Genomic DNA, 16,199 nt, shown 5'->3' on the forward strand with positions numbered 1-16,199 from the left:
CATAAAAGGGCCCTGAGGCGCCAGGGCAGGAGCAGCTCGTGGGGGAGCCTAGGAGGGAGGCCACGACCCCCCCAACGTGGGCAGCTCCAGGAAAGGGGGTCAGGGGTTCCGGACACCGCCTGATGCCCCGGGTCCGGCCAGATCCTCCTGTGCCCGGGCCCAGCTCAGAGCCTGGACCTGCCTCAGCCTGTACCGCTGCCCACAGATGCCGGCCTCGCCCCCTTTCCTCGGGGGAGTGTCCAGGGCCCCGCCTGTCCCCTCTGTCCCCCTCAGACCCATGCACATTTCTGCAGGGAGGAGGCTGCTCCTGGGCCAAGCTGGACGGTCTGTGCATGTGGCTGTGCCTGCCGGTCCAGGGCCCCGGGTCCCCCGGGTGCAGGTTTGTTCCTCCCCCCAGGCCCGTGCGTGTGTGGGGACGTCTGGACACGGGACAGTCCTGCCCACTCCCCTCCCCACAATCTCACCCTCTCCTCACTTTGTGGGTGACGCAGGGGCAGGCCCTGTGGAGGCAGGATTTTTAGGAGAATATAGTAATATAAAATTATTGCCACACATTGGTGGGGATAATTCCAGAAATTTCATGAATACACAAAAATAAATCAGGGTACGTGGTGGTGAAAAATGTTGACATCTGTCAAGTGACCTTAAATACATCTTTAAAATGGATAAAATAACTTGACATATCTCCTCCCAGCCCTGATTAAATACTGTGACTCATTTTACAATTACACCGACAATCCCTGAGTGTGGATTTGGGGAAAAATCCCAAATTTACGTCCACAAATAGACCGATGTTAGTGCCAGAGCCATGAAGACGTCAACAGTGTCGCTGACAAGTTATTCAATTTCTACCTGACTCATCTGTTATCATGTTCAGGAGAAAAGGCATAACATTCTGAATCAAACAATAGTGTAATTTTTAATTCCCTCTGGAATGTCTTCCTCACCATCCAATTCTGTTAATTCTTGTTATTTTATTCAGCGCCCAGAACACACTGAGTGTGCTGGTGCTCATCCCAGGTGTGCAGCAGAAATTGTCACGTCTCCCATAAGTCACAATCTTCTAATATGCTCATTGTATTAAAAGTCAGTATCTTTGATAATTGCTGCAAGAGAGTGATTCTGGCGCTTCAGATATTTTGCATGAACGAGAGTCGAGGCTGCACAGAGCAGCTCACGCTGGGACAGCTGCTGGTGCATTTAAAGAACCACTGCCAGTTTGAAGAGATTCCTTTTGTCCGTGCAGACTGCAAGGAGAGGGTGCTGTGGAGAGACCCGCGCGACCACGTGGACAAGGCCTGCAATTACTGAGAGGCCACGTGCACGCACTGCAAAAGCCAGGTCCCCAAGGTCACGCTGCAGAAACACGAGGACACCGAGTGTCCCTGCATGGTGGTGTCCTGCCCTCACAAGTGCAGCGTCCAGACGCTCCTGAAGCGAGAGTTGAGTGCACACTTGTCAGAGTGCGTCAATGCCCCCAGCACCTGCAGTTTTAAGCGCTATGGCTGCCTTTTTCAGGGGACCAACCAGCAGATCAAGGCCCATGAGGCCAGCTCTGCCGTGCAGCACGTCAACCTGCTGAAGGAGTGGAGCAGCTCCCTGGAGAAGAAGGTCTCCCTGCTGCAGAACGAGAGTGCGGAGAAGAATAAGAGCATCCAGAGCCTGCACAACCAGATCTGCAGCTTTGAGGTCGAGATCGAGAGGCAGAAGGAGACGCTGCGCAACAACGAGGCCAAAATACTTCACCTACAGCGAGTGATAGACAGCCAGGGGGAAAAGCTGAAAGAGCTGGACAAGGAGATCCGCCCCTTCCACCAGAACTGGGAGGAAGCCGACAGCATGAAGAGCAGAGTGGAGTCCCTGCAGAACCGGGTGACCGAGCTGGAGAGCGTGGACAAGACTGCAGGGCAGGCCGCCAGGAACACAGGCCTGCTGGAGTCCCAGCTGAGCCGGCACGACCAGATGCTGAGCGTGCACGACATCTGCCTGGCCGACATGGACCTGCGCTTCCAGGTGCTGGAGACCGCCAGCTACAATGGCATGCTCATCTGGAAGATCCGCGACTACAAGCGGCGGAAGCAGGAGGCCGTCATGAGCACGCACCTGTCGCTCTTCTTCGTCATCATGTGCGGCGAGTACGATGCACTGCTGCCCTGGCCCTTCAAGCAGAAGGTGACGCTCATGCTGATGGACCAGGGCTCCTCCCGGCGCCACCTGGGCGACGCCTTCAAGCCAGATCCCAACAGCAGCAGCTTCAAGAAGCCCACCGGGGAGATGAACATCGCCTCCGGCTGCCCAGTCTTCGTGGCCCAGACCGTGCTGGAGAACGGGACCTATATCAAAGACGACACCATTTTTATTAAAGTCATATTGGATACTTCGGACCTGCCCGACCCCTGAGGAGCCCAGAGCGGCGCGTGCAGAAGGCAGCTCCCAGGGGCGGAGCCGGTCCCCACCGAGGGTCCTCGCGCTCAGGGGAGGCCCGGGGGGCGGAGGAGCGGCAGACGGTGGTCACGGGCCGGCGGAGGAGCCATGCGTGAGGTCACACCTGGCACGTCTCCTAATAGACTAGCAACACTTCACTCTGGAGAATTATTTATCCTTCCGCCAGATAAATTCTGCTGTCAGAGAAGGTTTCCATTTCCATTTTCAAAGATCTAGTTAATTAAGGTGGAAAACATAGATGCTAACCCAAAGGACCATGATTTTCTTCCTTAAATTTGAATGTCAAAAAGAAAAACACACTCACTCACATCCGGGGATAGCTGGACATGGCAGCATGTTTAGTAAAAGAACAATTTATGAAATAATAATGCAATTCTGATATATTCAGTGCAATCTTGTTTTAAATGTAGTATATTGTCTATTTTTAAGGCCTCAAAAAAAAGTCAGTATCTTTGAGCATCGTAAATTACAAGAGAATGTGTTTTCTCTCACCGAGCCTCACCCAGGCTGACAGGGCAGAGGGACATGATGACTTGGGCCCCGTCAGCATCAGTTGTCGTGATTTACAAAGTGAATAGTTTAACTGTGGCACATTCTCATATCTAAAATGAAGCTTGATCTGAAAACCCTCAAGTATGAGTGGATTCTCCCCTGCAAACAGCTAGGGGCAGATACCTGCAGTCTGGGGGGAAGTTCCCGCTGCCATGTTGAGTCTGTGTCCTGAGGTTGTCCCCATGGCAGGACAGAGGGCGTCCCGGCCTTTCACTCCATGGTCGGGGCTCGTTGGGAGCCTCTTAGCACTCACAGGATGTTCCACCCCATCCTGTGCCACCTCATGGACAGAACAGGGCCTCAGGGCTGGGCTATTTGAGCTCTGCAGCTGGTGTCCGTGTGTTGCACACTTTCCAAGATCCATCCATCAAGTGACTTTCCTCCAGAGGGACAAGAGCCCTTCTGCAGGTCACTGTCTTAATTGGTGTCACCTTATGGCTCATCCCAGTGATCATTAGTGCCCTGAGTGTGTCAGAAGCCATTTCCTTAGTTTTTACCCCAGTGAGGACAGGACCTGGTCCCTCCTCAGGCCCATCACCCCCTGACCTCCACAGGGACTGTTGTGGCCCCATGGTCAGAGCCAGGATGAGCCCAGCTACAGGGAGCAGGAAAGTTGTTGCCACCCACGACCACCCTCCTGGGCCTGGCAGGTGTTGGGTGATGTGCTGCGGGTGGGAGGGGCCGAGTGGGGGACAGGGAGAGCAGGACAATGAGCAGACACCCCGAACTGGGAGGAGACGGGGCAGAGGCTTGATGCCCTGAAGTGCGAGTGTTGGCGCCGCAGCTACTCTCCCTGTCCTGATGCTCCCGCCGGCCCCTCTAGTGCCTGAGAGTCTGACTTGCTACTGACCTCGCATGAACCTCGCCTTCACATGGACAGTCCTGCCCGCCTGGCATGGGGTGGACACGACTGGGTTAGGGTCCCCTGGGGGGCAGGTGTCTGGCTCTGCCTGTGTCACCCAACTCTGGGGATCCCCGTGTGTGCCATTTAGGGGGACAGACGCCGTGCCACGTCTGCCCGCTCATGTGCCCACATGTCCCCCAGCCTTGGCCTTGCAGATGACACATGCCTACCCCTGGGGGATCCTGCCTCTGGGCACTGTGACCACTGATGCTCTGGATGTCCTAGACTACCCGGGAGTCAACACTCACTTTTTCCTGCTCTGCCTGCGTGGTAGGGGCAGGCGGGGTCAGCAATGGGCGGGGAGTACTTTAGGCCTCAGGGAGAAGGTTGTGGGGGCTTGAGGGACTGGAGTGCTGCTCACGCGGGTTGTGGGGGATCCCGCGTACTCACATAAACTCTTCTGGTTGAAACACCTCAGCCCATGAAGAGAATGGTCAGTCCTTCCTGCTCACCCTGGCTGAGAAAGCTTCTCAGCCCAAGAACACATCCCACATTTAATCTCTCCAGACACAGATTCGAGTCTGTCCACTGTGTGGACCCCAGTGTCCAGCACCCGCTGAGGGAAGGGTATATGGTGGAAAGTGTGGGCTGAGTGTGAGGAGCTGGCGCGTCATCACCGGCAGCTCTCAGAGGTCCCAGGAAGCAGCAGAACCGCGTCTGCCCAGCTTATTAGACCTTAGAACTGAATAATGACACTTTCACGCCCTGGACTCTGCTGGCCCCTCAGGATGAACCCATCCTGGGACAGGAACAAACACATCCATGTGGGGGTCAGGATGTGCCAGCTAGCTCGGAGCAGGGTCTGGACCTGAATCCACCTGCCCGCGACTCTGCAGGCACTGGGTGTCCTCCCTAGAGAGTGTCCACATAGGCCTGGCCGTTGTCTGGACTGGGGTGCTGCTCCCTGTTGTGATGGGGACACACGTGTGTGGATGGACACTTGCCCTTGTCAGGAGTGTGGGGTGCACGTGGCTTCTCCCCGCATAGGGCCTGTGCTCATGTGGTTTCTGAGGCCCAGGAGTGCTCTAATGTGGAGGGGCAGCTTGTTTATTACCCATGGGGTTCCCTGTCCTTGAATTGTGGAGGCAGGAGGGTGTTCACATGGGTGTTCCGTGGAGTGTGCATGGGGCACTGCACACATAGAGGGGCAGAAATGGAACCCCAAAACAAGACGGCAAAGACATGACAAATGGCGATTATTACCATGACCCCACATTGCCCCACTTGGGAGGTCAAATCCTCTTCTCAACAGAGTCTAGAGGCTTCACTCAAAGCCAAGACAGAAAGTGTGTAAAGGCTGTGGCCTGAGAGTGATGGAGGCCCAGGAGGGAGACACCTGTCATTAGGGTCGTTCATGGAAAGATGAGCAACTTGGGGGACTTCCCCACACAGATTCTACTCTGAAATCTCAATGGACTCGGTCTGGTCATTAACATGCATGTTATAAGAGAAATATTGTCTGGCCTGAGTCTGTTATGATCCATCAGGCGTATTTGGAGACACCGTGTCCCGCAGCAGAGAGGACACGTGAGGGAGGAGCCTCCCCCAGCTCATGTTCTCAGGGTGGGTGAGCAGACGTGAGGCCCCGGGTTTACAGCACAGAAGCTGCTGGAAAATAAAAGTTACAAGTATTGCCTGCTTTACTTTTCATAATATAAAAAGTGACATAATTGCAAACATACCAGAAAGTGGGGAAGATGACCTGGTGCAGGACATCAACACCAACCTTGTGAACCCCTCACATGCGGACTCCTAAAAATAAACACAAGAGCAACAAGTGTATTAAAAATTATAAAACTTAATTGACAAAACATAGTTCTTCAAAAATAGTTCACATTTTTTTAAAAGCATGCTTATAATGGACTCTAATCAAAGCAGAACACCATGTAAATGACCATGAAATAGAGGTTTCAATCATAGACTCCGATTCTTTTCTATTTTTAGTAATTTTTTATATATTTTTACATCATTATTCATTTTTTGCACAATGTATGCTTTCTCATCTCAGGTGTAGTCCCTGTGAGATCCCAGCACCCACTCAACTGCGAGCATCACTGCCGTCCCTTGTGCCCTTCCCACCCAGTTTGATCCTGCTCCCTTGTCCCCATTGTAGTGAGTCTGGTTTATAGTCGCCTGTTGGTGTTGATTTTTACTTTATTATAATTACTTTTTTTTTCCTGTTCTCTTATTTGGATCCTCTACGTTCCTACTATGAGTGAGACCATCTGATATTTTTCTTTTTCTGTCTGGCTTATTTCAATGAGCATGATCCCTTCCAGCTCCATCCGTGTTGCTGTGAATGGCATTAGTTTATCTTTTTGATTGCTGAGTAATATTCCATTATGTGTATAGACCACACCTTCTTGATCCAGTCAATGATGAGGGGGCATCCGATGTGGAGAAAAACGAACTCTCCTGCACTGCTGGTGGGAGTGAAAACTGATCCAACCACTATGGAGAGCTGTGTGGAGATTCCTCAAACTGATAAAAATGGAGCTTCCATATGATCCAGCAATCCCACTCCTAGGGATCTACCCAAAGGACAAAAACACATTAATAATTCAAAAGTATGCCTGTACCGCTAGTTTACTGCAGCACTGTTTACAATAGGTAGGCTACGGAAACAACCCAGATTCAGATTAAGAAACTCCCTCCCATCTGTGGGGTATTCATTTCAAGTGCAATTCCTACTTGACTTTTGAATAGAAGAATGAATTTCTCTTGGAGGATGTTGCCCCATTACGAATCGTGAGGGTTGGGGGGCCCCGCAATCTGTCTCCCCTTCCCTTCCCTCCACAAGGCGGGGTCCTCAGTGGAGACACACACAGGGGCTGTGGGTACTGAGTGCCCAGAACTGGGGTCCCGTGACTGTGTACTCCCAAGGACAATCCCCTTTACAACTGCTTGATTTCAAGTAAATGTTGGAAGATGAGTGAGTTCTAGAACACTCATTCATATACCAGCCATAATATTTAAAAAAACTAGGATTCATATATTGAATGTCAAACAGATATGCATTTTCAAAAATGGCTGCATTATTTCAGGAAATATATTTTTTAAAGATTTATTTATTTATTTACACAAGCACTGGGTACAGTCAGAAGTGCGGGAGGGTGAGAGAATTCAACAGCCCCAGAGCAGGGAGCAGATCAGGCAGACTGAGAAAATACACTGCTGAGGGGAGCAGCGGGTGCAGCAGGAGAGGTCTGCATGCCATGTGGAACCCTCGCCTGCGACCGGGACCGAACTAGCACTGCAGTGACTGTAGGCAGCTTCGCAAATCAGTGTTCAACCGTTGTGCCACCTGGGAGGCCCAGGAAATATATTTTTGAAGAATAGAAAAATGTTAAAATTTGTCAAAGGTAATCTGTAATGAAAAGTCTTATTTACTTTAAAATGGTGATGGTAATAGTTAGAGGAAAATCTAAATAACTTCTGGATTCCTGAATGTAGATGGTGTAATTAATTTAGGAAAACAGTGATATCTCACAAGCTGATGTACTGGCCCTTCATCAGTCTCCCCACAGCTGACTTCATGGCTTGGTTCCTCAAGACTGTATATGAAGGCATTAAATGTGGGGGACACCACCATGTAGAACATAGAAATGACCAGGTCATATACAGACAGGGTCACTGAGGCCAGCTTCAGATAAGCAAAGCATCCAGTGGAGATAAACGGCACCAAAACCAGCAGGTGGGGAAGGCAGGTGGAGTAGACTTTGTCCTTCCCTTCTGTGGATGGGATCTTCCTGACAGCAGAGAAGATGTGGACATAGGAAATGACAATGAAAATAAAACAACACATACCCAAAACCACACTAATGAGAATGGAGAAAAGTTTGTTCATCAAATTTCCTGAGCAGGAAATAGCCAATAACTGGGGGATGTCACAGAAGAACTGGTGGACGATGTTGGACCCACAGTAGGACAAGGAGAAGGTTCCAGCTGTGAGGATCACAGCATGGAGTCCCCCCACCCAGCCAGGACACAGCTGTCAGCTGCACACACCTGTCCCTGCTCATGAGGACGTCATAGTGCAGGGGGTGGCAGATGTCAGCATAGCGGTCAAGGCTCATCACTATTGAAAGGGTCATCTCTGCACCTGCCGAAAAAATCATCATGAAGAGCTGAATGACACAACCCGGGAAGGAGATGGAGTTGCTGTGCCTCAGAGAGTTGGCAATGGACTTGAGGACCATGGCTGAGATGAGGCAGAGGTCCAGGAAATACAGACCCCCATAGGAAGAAGTACATGGGGTTGTGGAGGTGCCGGTCCACATTGGAGATGAGGACGATGAGCCCATTCCCCAGTAGGGCACACAGGTTGACCAGGGAGAAGAGCAGTGGGTGCAGAAAGCCCATGGTCCCCTGGGTGGGGAACCCGAGGAGGATGAATTCTGCCACTGCTGTGAGATTGGTCACCCCTGGAGCCGTCATCTGTATAGAAGAGGAAAGAGCAGCAAAATCTTAATTCTTCCAATATTGAAATTAGAATGGGTTATCAATACAAGATAATAACTGAATCTATTTTCTATATAATTATTCCTTCCAGTTCTATGGACACTAACATCATCTATGTCTGCTGTTTCATTCAACCCATTTATTACCACCTCATGTGAATGTCATTATTACATTCTCCACATAAGTCTTGAAAATTGACGAAAACTGAAAATTTTATCTGTCCCCTACAAAACTTGAACAAATTAGAATCTCGTATTTGTCAAAAATCTCAACAGAGCTCCCACGCTACACTCCTCGCTCCAGTTGCCCTGCTCCTGCCTCCTGCCCAGGCCCCAGCATCTCCACACAGCACACCTCCCAGTGGTTGTCCAGGGCACAGCCCCAGAGGACACGTGACCATGCCCAGCCCCTCCCCACCCTGGAGAGCCTGTCCCTGCTCCTCCAGCACAGCCCTGGTCTGGGGAGGCCCCACAGGGACGGGTGTGAAGGGAGATGGGGTGTGCACGTCCCTGTTTTCCTGCTCGCCAGGACCCGACACTGTCTTATAACTGAATGATCTGGGATCAGCGTTCCCGTGTGGCGTGTACTGATGCCTCCTCTGTCAGATTCCTGCCCCTGTGGCCTCACTGCTGCCTCCTGGTCCTTCCCCTCGTTTCCTCATCTCCCTGCCCCTGACTCCCCACATCTGAGGACCCAGAGACCAAGTTTCCCGCAGAATCTCATCCTGGGTGATGCCCACACATCCCACCTGCAGGATGGGCTCGTCCACCCCGGGTCCCTCCCAGCCCCTCTGTCCCCCTCAGACTCATGCACATTTGTGCAGGGAGGAGGCCGCTCCAGGGCTGAGCCGGACGGTCTGTGCGTGTGGCTGTCCCTGCCGGTCCCAGGGCCCTGGGTCCTGGGTGCATGTTTGGTCACCCCTGAAGCCATCACTGCATGAAAGTCTAGAGGAATAAAACTCCAGGACCATCTGCCAGTGTCTGACCCACGGTGTCTCTCTGCAGGTGACCAGCACTGTCCTTCCCCACTAACCTCTTTCTGTGCTCTGTGCAGCATCTCCCCTGCAGGGATCTCTGCTCCTACTCTGCTCGGCCTCTCCAGCTTCAGTGACCCACAGGTGCCGCCACTGTCCATGCCGCCTGTGGGAGATGCCGATGGGCAGAGAATTCAACTGACCTCATCCCCTTAAGCAGTCTCCTCCCATCTCACCACGTCCCATGCAAGGGCACCCCTGAAACCCTGACCACAGCCCCTCTACTGCCGTCCCCAGGCCCCAGTCAGCACACATCCCAAGAGGGAGACCCCCACCAGCCTCATGAATATGAATGGTCAAGGACGTGGAGTCTCAGCTCCCAGTCCTCGCAAATTAGCCTGTGGAGTCTCAGCTCCCAGTCCTCGCAAAACACTGTCCAGTTGCAGCTCCAGGCGCACATTTTGGGACCAAGTGGACAGTGATGGCCCCGAGATTCTTCTTGGTCGGCACCCATGTCCCTCATCACGGCAGCGGGTGGGGTGTCCCCGCCCTGTGTCTCCATCTGAGGACCGTCTGGCCCTCATCTCTGCTTGTATGTGCCGAGAGGGTGACCTCCCGTCCTGCCCTCCAGGTCATTGTCCTGTCCCTCCCCCACCCCAGGAACGGAGGTGGATTCTCCTGCAGCTAATTCCCATGGTCACAGCTGCTGTCCTTCCTGCAGGATAGGCTTGTCTACCCCCGGGTCCCTCCCGGGCCCTCTGTTCCCCTCAGACTCCTGCACATCTGTGCAGGGAGGAGGCCGCACTGGGGATGAGCTGGACGGTCTGTGCATGTGGCTGTCGCTGCTGGTCCCAGGGCCCCGGGTCCCCTGGGTACAGGTTTGTTCCTCCCCCCAGGCCCGTGCATGAGTGGGGACGTCTGGACACGGGGCAGCCCTGCCTGCTCTGCTCCTCGTCTCATTCCACTTAAAGCAGGAATTTTGGGAGCATGTAGTAACATAAAACAATTACAACACATTGTTAGGAATAATGCCAAATAATTTAATGAAAATAAGGATATAAATCGGGATACATGTTGGTCAAGAATTTTGACATCTGGGCCTCCCTGGTGGCGCAGCGGTTGAGCGCTGGGTTGCAAAGCTGCCCTCAGCCTCTGCAGCGCTGCTTCGATCCCCGGCTTCTCCCTGGCCACCGGAGGAGGGTCCCACATGGCGTGCAGACCTCTCCTGCTGCCCGCTGCTCCCCTCAGCAGTGTACTTCAGTCCTTCTGCCTGCTCTGCTCCCCGCTCTGGCTCTGGTGAATTTTCTCACCCTCCCACGCTTCTGACTGTACCCAGTGCTTGTATAAATAAATAAATAAATAAATGTTAAAAAAAAAGAATTTTGACATCTGTTTAGTGTTTTGTATACAAATTTAAAATGAAGTTTTTTGACATCTATCTTCTCCTGACCCTGTTTAAATACTAACTTTGTTTTACAAAATCGCTAACAATCCCTGAGTGAGGGAGTTGGTGAAAAATCCCAAATTCACATCCATAAATAGTCACACGTCCCTGCCAGCCTCACGTTCATGTCAGGGCCATGAAGTGGTCAACCTGGTGCTGTAAGAGTTATTGATTTTCTACTTGACTCTTCTCTGTCATACTATTTAGGATGAAAAGGCATAACGTTCTGAATTTAACAATATGTAATTTTAATTTCCTCTGGATTTTCTTTGTTTTAATTTTTATTTATACAAGAACCCGGGTACAGGCCAGAGGTGCAGGGGTTAGAGGATTCCCCAGAGACAGAGTGGGGAGCAGAACAGGCAGAAGGACTGAAACACACTGCTGAGGGGAGCAGCGGGGAGACAGGGGGGTCTGCTGCGCCTCCTCTGGAATTTCTTTGCTACAATCTAATCTCATTAATTGTTGTGATTTTGTTCAGTACAAAAACATACTCAGTGTCCTGAATGCTAAAATCCAGGTATGAAGCAAAAACCGTCACATCTCCCCAAAATCAAAATCATCTAATGTGATCAATGTATTAAAAGTCAGTATCTTTGATCATCTTAATATATATATATATATATTTTTTTTTCTGTCATTGAGTCTCTCCCCAGGCTGATAAGGCAGTGGGGCATTGAGTGACTTGTGCTCATTTAGAATTTGTTAGCTTGTATTAATTTTAAAACAAGTGGTTTAATGACAGAGCTGTCTCAAGTCTAAAAATGAGGCTTGACATCTAAAATATTTCAAGTGTGAGTGGATTCTCCCGTGCAAACATCTGGGGCAGATAACTGCAGTATGGGGGGAACGATCCCACTGCCGTGTCCTGTCTCTCCCATGAGGTTGTCCCCATGGCAGGACAGAGGGCGTCCTGGCCTCTCACTCCATTGTCGGGGCTTGGGGGAGCCTCTGAGCCCTCACAGGATGTCCCACCCCATCCTGCACCACCTCATGGAAAGAGTAGGGCCTCAGGGCTGGGCTATTGGAGCTCTGGAGCTGGTGTCCATGTGTTGGACACTGTCCAGATTCCAGCCCTCAGGGACCTTCCTCCCGAGGGACAAGTGCTTTTTTTCAGGTCACTGTCTTAATTGTGTCATCCTGTGGCACATCCCAGTGATCATTAATGCCCTGAGTGTGTCAGAGGCAATTTCCTTAGTTTTTACCCCTGTGTGGCCAGGACCGTGGTTCCTCCTCAGGCCCCAGCACCTCACCTGACCGCTGCGGGGACCGGGGGCTCCTGTCGTCAGAGCCAGGATGAGCCCCGTCCACAGGGAGCAGGAAAGTTGCCGCCACCCTCGTGCGCCCTCCTGGACCTGGTATGTGGGCAGAGGCACTGGCGGGGGCGGGAGGGCAGCGTGGGGGACAGGCTGAGCAGGACAACAAGCAGACACCAGGACCTGGATGAGACAGGGCAGAAGTCGGATCCCTGAAGTGCGAGTTGTTGGTGCTGCAACAAGATCCCCGTCCTGACGCTCCTGCCGGCCCCTCCAGTGCCTGAGTGTCTGACTTGCTGCTGACCTCACGTGCAGGTCGCCTTCATGTGGACAATCCTGCCTAGGGCGTGGGGTGGACACAGCCAGGCTGGGGTGCCTTGGGGGGCTGAGGGTGTGGGCGGCCGGGAGGGAGGGCATGGTCCGTGTCTGCCTCTGCTGCCCAAGCCCGGGCCAGCAGCCGGGGGGACCCATGGGCAGCCGTGTGGAGGGAGGACAGGGCTCAGTGGCACTGAGGCACACAGGGGGCAAGGAGCCTCCTCCAGACAAGCGGCCGGAAGGAATCTCTCTCTGGCATTGTCGCCAACCGGACAGTGGTCAGCGCAGAGCTGGCCGCCCTGGGGTAGTTGCATGGACCGTGAGGCCGGGCGTGGAGGGACACGGAGTGACCAAAGTCCATGTCCTCCTCTAACAGGAGTGACCCCTTCATGTGCGGTCCCGTCTGGGACTGCGGGACGAGAGGACACACAGGACAGTCCCTGAACCTCCCCGAAGCATGTTCACCTTTGACTGAAATGTGAATATTTGTGTCCTAAGGGCTCTGCAAGGTGGAAGCGGCCCCGAGGGCAGGAGGGATGGGGTCAGGGGTGTCCACTTGGAGCCCGGGGATGGCCGAGACCTGGGTGAGGGACATGCACTGCCCGGCGGGGATGGGCCGTGGCCTCAGAGGCGAGGGTGCCTGGCGCTTTTCCCAACTCCGGGGATCCCCGTGGGCGTGTTTAGGAGGACACACTGTGGCCCTGTGTCCATCCCCCTTGGCCTCGAGGACGACCCATGCCCCGTCCCTGGGGGATCCGGCCTGTGGCCATTGTGACCCCTAATGCTCTGGGACTCTGAGACCCCAGGGAGATGACACCCCCTTTGTCCTGCTTCTCATGGTTGCCGGGGAAGTTGCCGTCATCACCTCAGGCAGGGTGTCCTTTAGGGGCTCAGCGAGAAGGTATTTGGGCGATAGAGGAGCTGGGGTGTTTCATGTGGTGATCGCGGGGACCCCGTGTCCTCACGAAAACTTTTCTAGCTGAAACTTCTCAGCCAGTGAAGAGAATGTCCATCCTTCCCTCTGTCCTGGCTGCACAGTGTCCAGCCCCGGTGCCCACGTGTGTGTGTCAGAAAACAGACCCAGGTGCTCTGTCACCCCAGAGGCCCTGGGGGGAGACAGGGGACAGCGAGCAGGAGGGATGGAGAGGATCCGTTTGCCACAGTCAGACGCCGCAGGAAATGACGAGACAGGATTCATTCAGGTCACACAGATTCGATCAAATGATGAAATCAAAAGAAGCATCAGGAATACAGGAGATTTTATGCAGCGCAACTGGCATCTGAATCATGGTCACTGGCTCGGCAGCGGGGCTGCTTCAACCTCAGCCGTAATTGTGAGAGGCTGTGGCCTCCTGACCTGCGAGGAAAGTGTCTCAGGGGGCCTGAGGCCATGTTGTGTTGGGGTGTCCTTCCTGTTGTTGCATTTGTGAGGTTTTGTGTACTTTGGATGCTCGCCCTAGCCAGGCATGTGATGTGCACACAGCTTCCCCCGGAGCAGGAGTCTGTTTTGCGATGGCGTCTTCTAGACCACTGGAGCTCAATAGTGTGGTGGGGCCACTTGTTTTTGCCGGTTTCTCTGTCCTTGGCCTTGTGTCCCCAAGTCCACCTGTGGGAAGGTGTCCAGTAGGGCTGCCCTGTGTTCTTTCTGGTGTTTTACAGTTTTGTCTTATCCAGAATTTAACCATGAAACCTGCTCTGCATCAGTAATTCTAGGGGCAGCACAGGTCCACGCCACAGGGAGTGATCACCTGTGAGTGGGGAGCAATCATGGACTGGACACACCAGGAAGTGAGGGAGGGAGAGAAAGGGCCTCACATCTCTTCCTCCGTGCAACCTTCCTTCAAGTGCAGTTTCTTTCTTTTTTTTTTTTGAACAGAAGTGTGACTGTCTCTTAGAGGAAGATGCCCCATTAGGAATGATGAGGGGTGGGGACCCCCCACTCAGCAGTCTCCCCCTCCACAAGGGCAGGACCCTCAGTGGACACACACATAGACTGAGGGAACCAATGCCCAGGACTGGGGTCCCTTCCCCAGGGTCTCCCCAGGATGACACCCCTTTACCAGTTTCATTTCACATAAATGCTGGTGATGTGTGAGTTCAAGAACATTCTTTCTACAGCACGTACATGTTTTTAGTCCTGAGCTGGATTCAGTTTGTAAACATCACAGAGGGAGGGGTTTGGCAAAGGATTGCAATATTTTTGGAAACTACCCCTTATGGAAGAATATGAGAATAAATTTCTGCCAAAGTATTAAAACCTAATGACAGGAGTCATTGCATTGTAATAATGACATATCAAAATTAGAGGGAGAATCTGTATAAAAGACAAAGTATAATTGTACAATGTGATATCTCATTTGATAGGAAATGGACCCTTGATCAGTCTCCCCACAGCCGACTTCGTGACTTGGATCTTCAGACTGTATATGATGGGATTAAAGTTGGGGGGCACCACCGTGTGGAACATAGAAATGATCAGGTCAGGCATCGACGGAAACTCTGAAGTCGGCTACAGAAAATCAAAGCATGCCATGCAGAGAAATAGCACCACAACCAGCAGGTGGGGAAGGCAGGTGGAGTAGGCCTTGGGTTTCCTTTCTGTGGATGGGATCTTCCTGACAGCAAAGAAGATGTGGACAAAGGAAATGACGATGAAAATGAAACAGCAGAAATCCAACACCACACCAATGACAGTGGGGATAAGTTAATTGATTAAATTTCCTGAGCAAGAAAGAGCCAATAGCTGGGGGATGTCACAGAAGAAATGGTGGACCACGTTGGACCCGCAGTTGAACAAGCAGAAGGTTCCAGCTGTGAGTATCAAAGAGATGACACACCCACCCAGCCAGGACACAGCTGTCAGCTGCACACACCTGTCCCTGCTCATGAGGATATCATAGTGCAGGGGTGGCAGATGGCAACATAGAGGTCAAGGCTCATCACAGTGAGCAGGTGAAGCTTTGCACCTGCTGACAAATCCAGTATCAAGACCTGTATGACAATGCCAGGGAAGGAGATGGAGCTGCTGTGCCTCAGAGAGTTGGCAATGGACTTGGGGACCATGGCTGAGATGAGGCAGAGGTCCGAAAAGGACAGACTCCTCAGGAAGAAGTACATGGGGGTGTGGAGGTGCCGGTCCAGGGTGGTGATGAGGATGATGAGCCCGTTCCCCAGGAGGGCGCACAGGTAAACCAGGGAGAAGAGCAGCAGGTGAAAGAAGCCCATGGTCCCCTGGGTGGGGAACCCCAGGAGCACAATTCTGTCACAGCCGTGAGATTGGTCACCCCTGGGGCCGTCATCTGCATAAAAATATCAAGCAGAATACAAAATATGTGAAAACTTCCAGTAGTGTCTAAATGACACCTACAAGGATAGTCACAGGCATGTCCCAGCAGTCACTCTCAAGGTGTAGAGTGGAGAGGCTGATCATGGGATTATGCTCTGGTTGATCTCATAGCCTGACTGACAGCCCCTCCCCACTGCCCCAATCTTGCTTTCCCACCTCCTGCCCAGGCCCCTGAGTCTCCGCCCAGCACACCTCCCAGAGGTTGTCCAGGACACAGCCCCAGAGGACACGTGACCATGACCAGCCCCTCCCAATCCTGGAGAGCCTGTCCCTGCTCCTCCAGCACAGCCCTAGTCTGGGGAGGCCACACAGGGAGGGGTGTGAAGTGAGATGGGGTGTGCGGGGTCTCTGTTTTCCTGCCCCCAGGACCTGACACTGTGCTGGAACTGAATGATCTGGGCTCGGCATCCCCATGCGGCATGTCCTGACGCCTCCTCTGTCAGATACCTGCCCCTGTGGCCTCCCTGCTGCCTCCTGGTCCGTCTCCTCGTCTCCTCATCTCC

The 16,199-nt window shown here is 52.7% G+C and overlaps 1 protein-coding gene across 1 annotated transcript; it reads left to right on the top strand.

The window, feature by feature from the left end:
- Nucleotides 1-1,068: 1,068 nt before the first annotated feature.
- LOC311176156 (TNF receptor-associated factor 3-like) lies at nt 1,069-2,400 on the top strand (the record flags this gene model as incomplete). Its single annotated transcript, XM_084241466.1, is given in 2 exon segments — nt 1,069-1,308; nt 1,312-2,400. Coding segments are annotated over 2 exon segments (1,329 nt in total).
- Between the last annotated feature and the right edge of the window lie 13,799 nt (nt 2,401-16,199).

The sequence above is a fragment of the Talpa europaea genome (assembly GCF_964194135.1).
Source record: "Talpa europaea genome assembly, chromosome: 8".
In the NCBI taxonomy this organism is placed as follows: domain Eukaryota; kingdom Metazoa; phylum Chordata; class Mammalia; order Eulipotyphla; family Talpidae; genus Talpa; species Talpa europaea.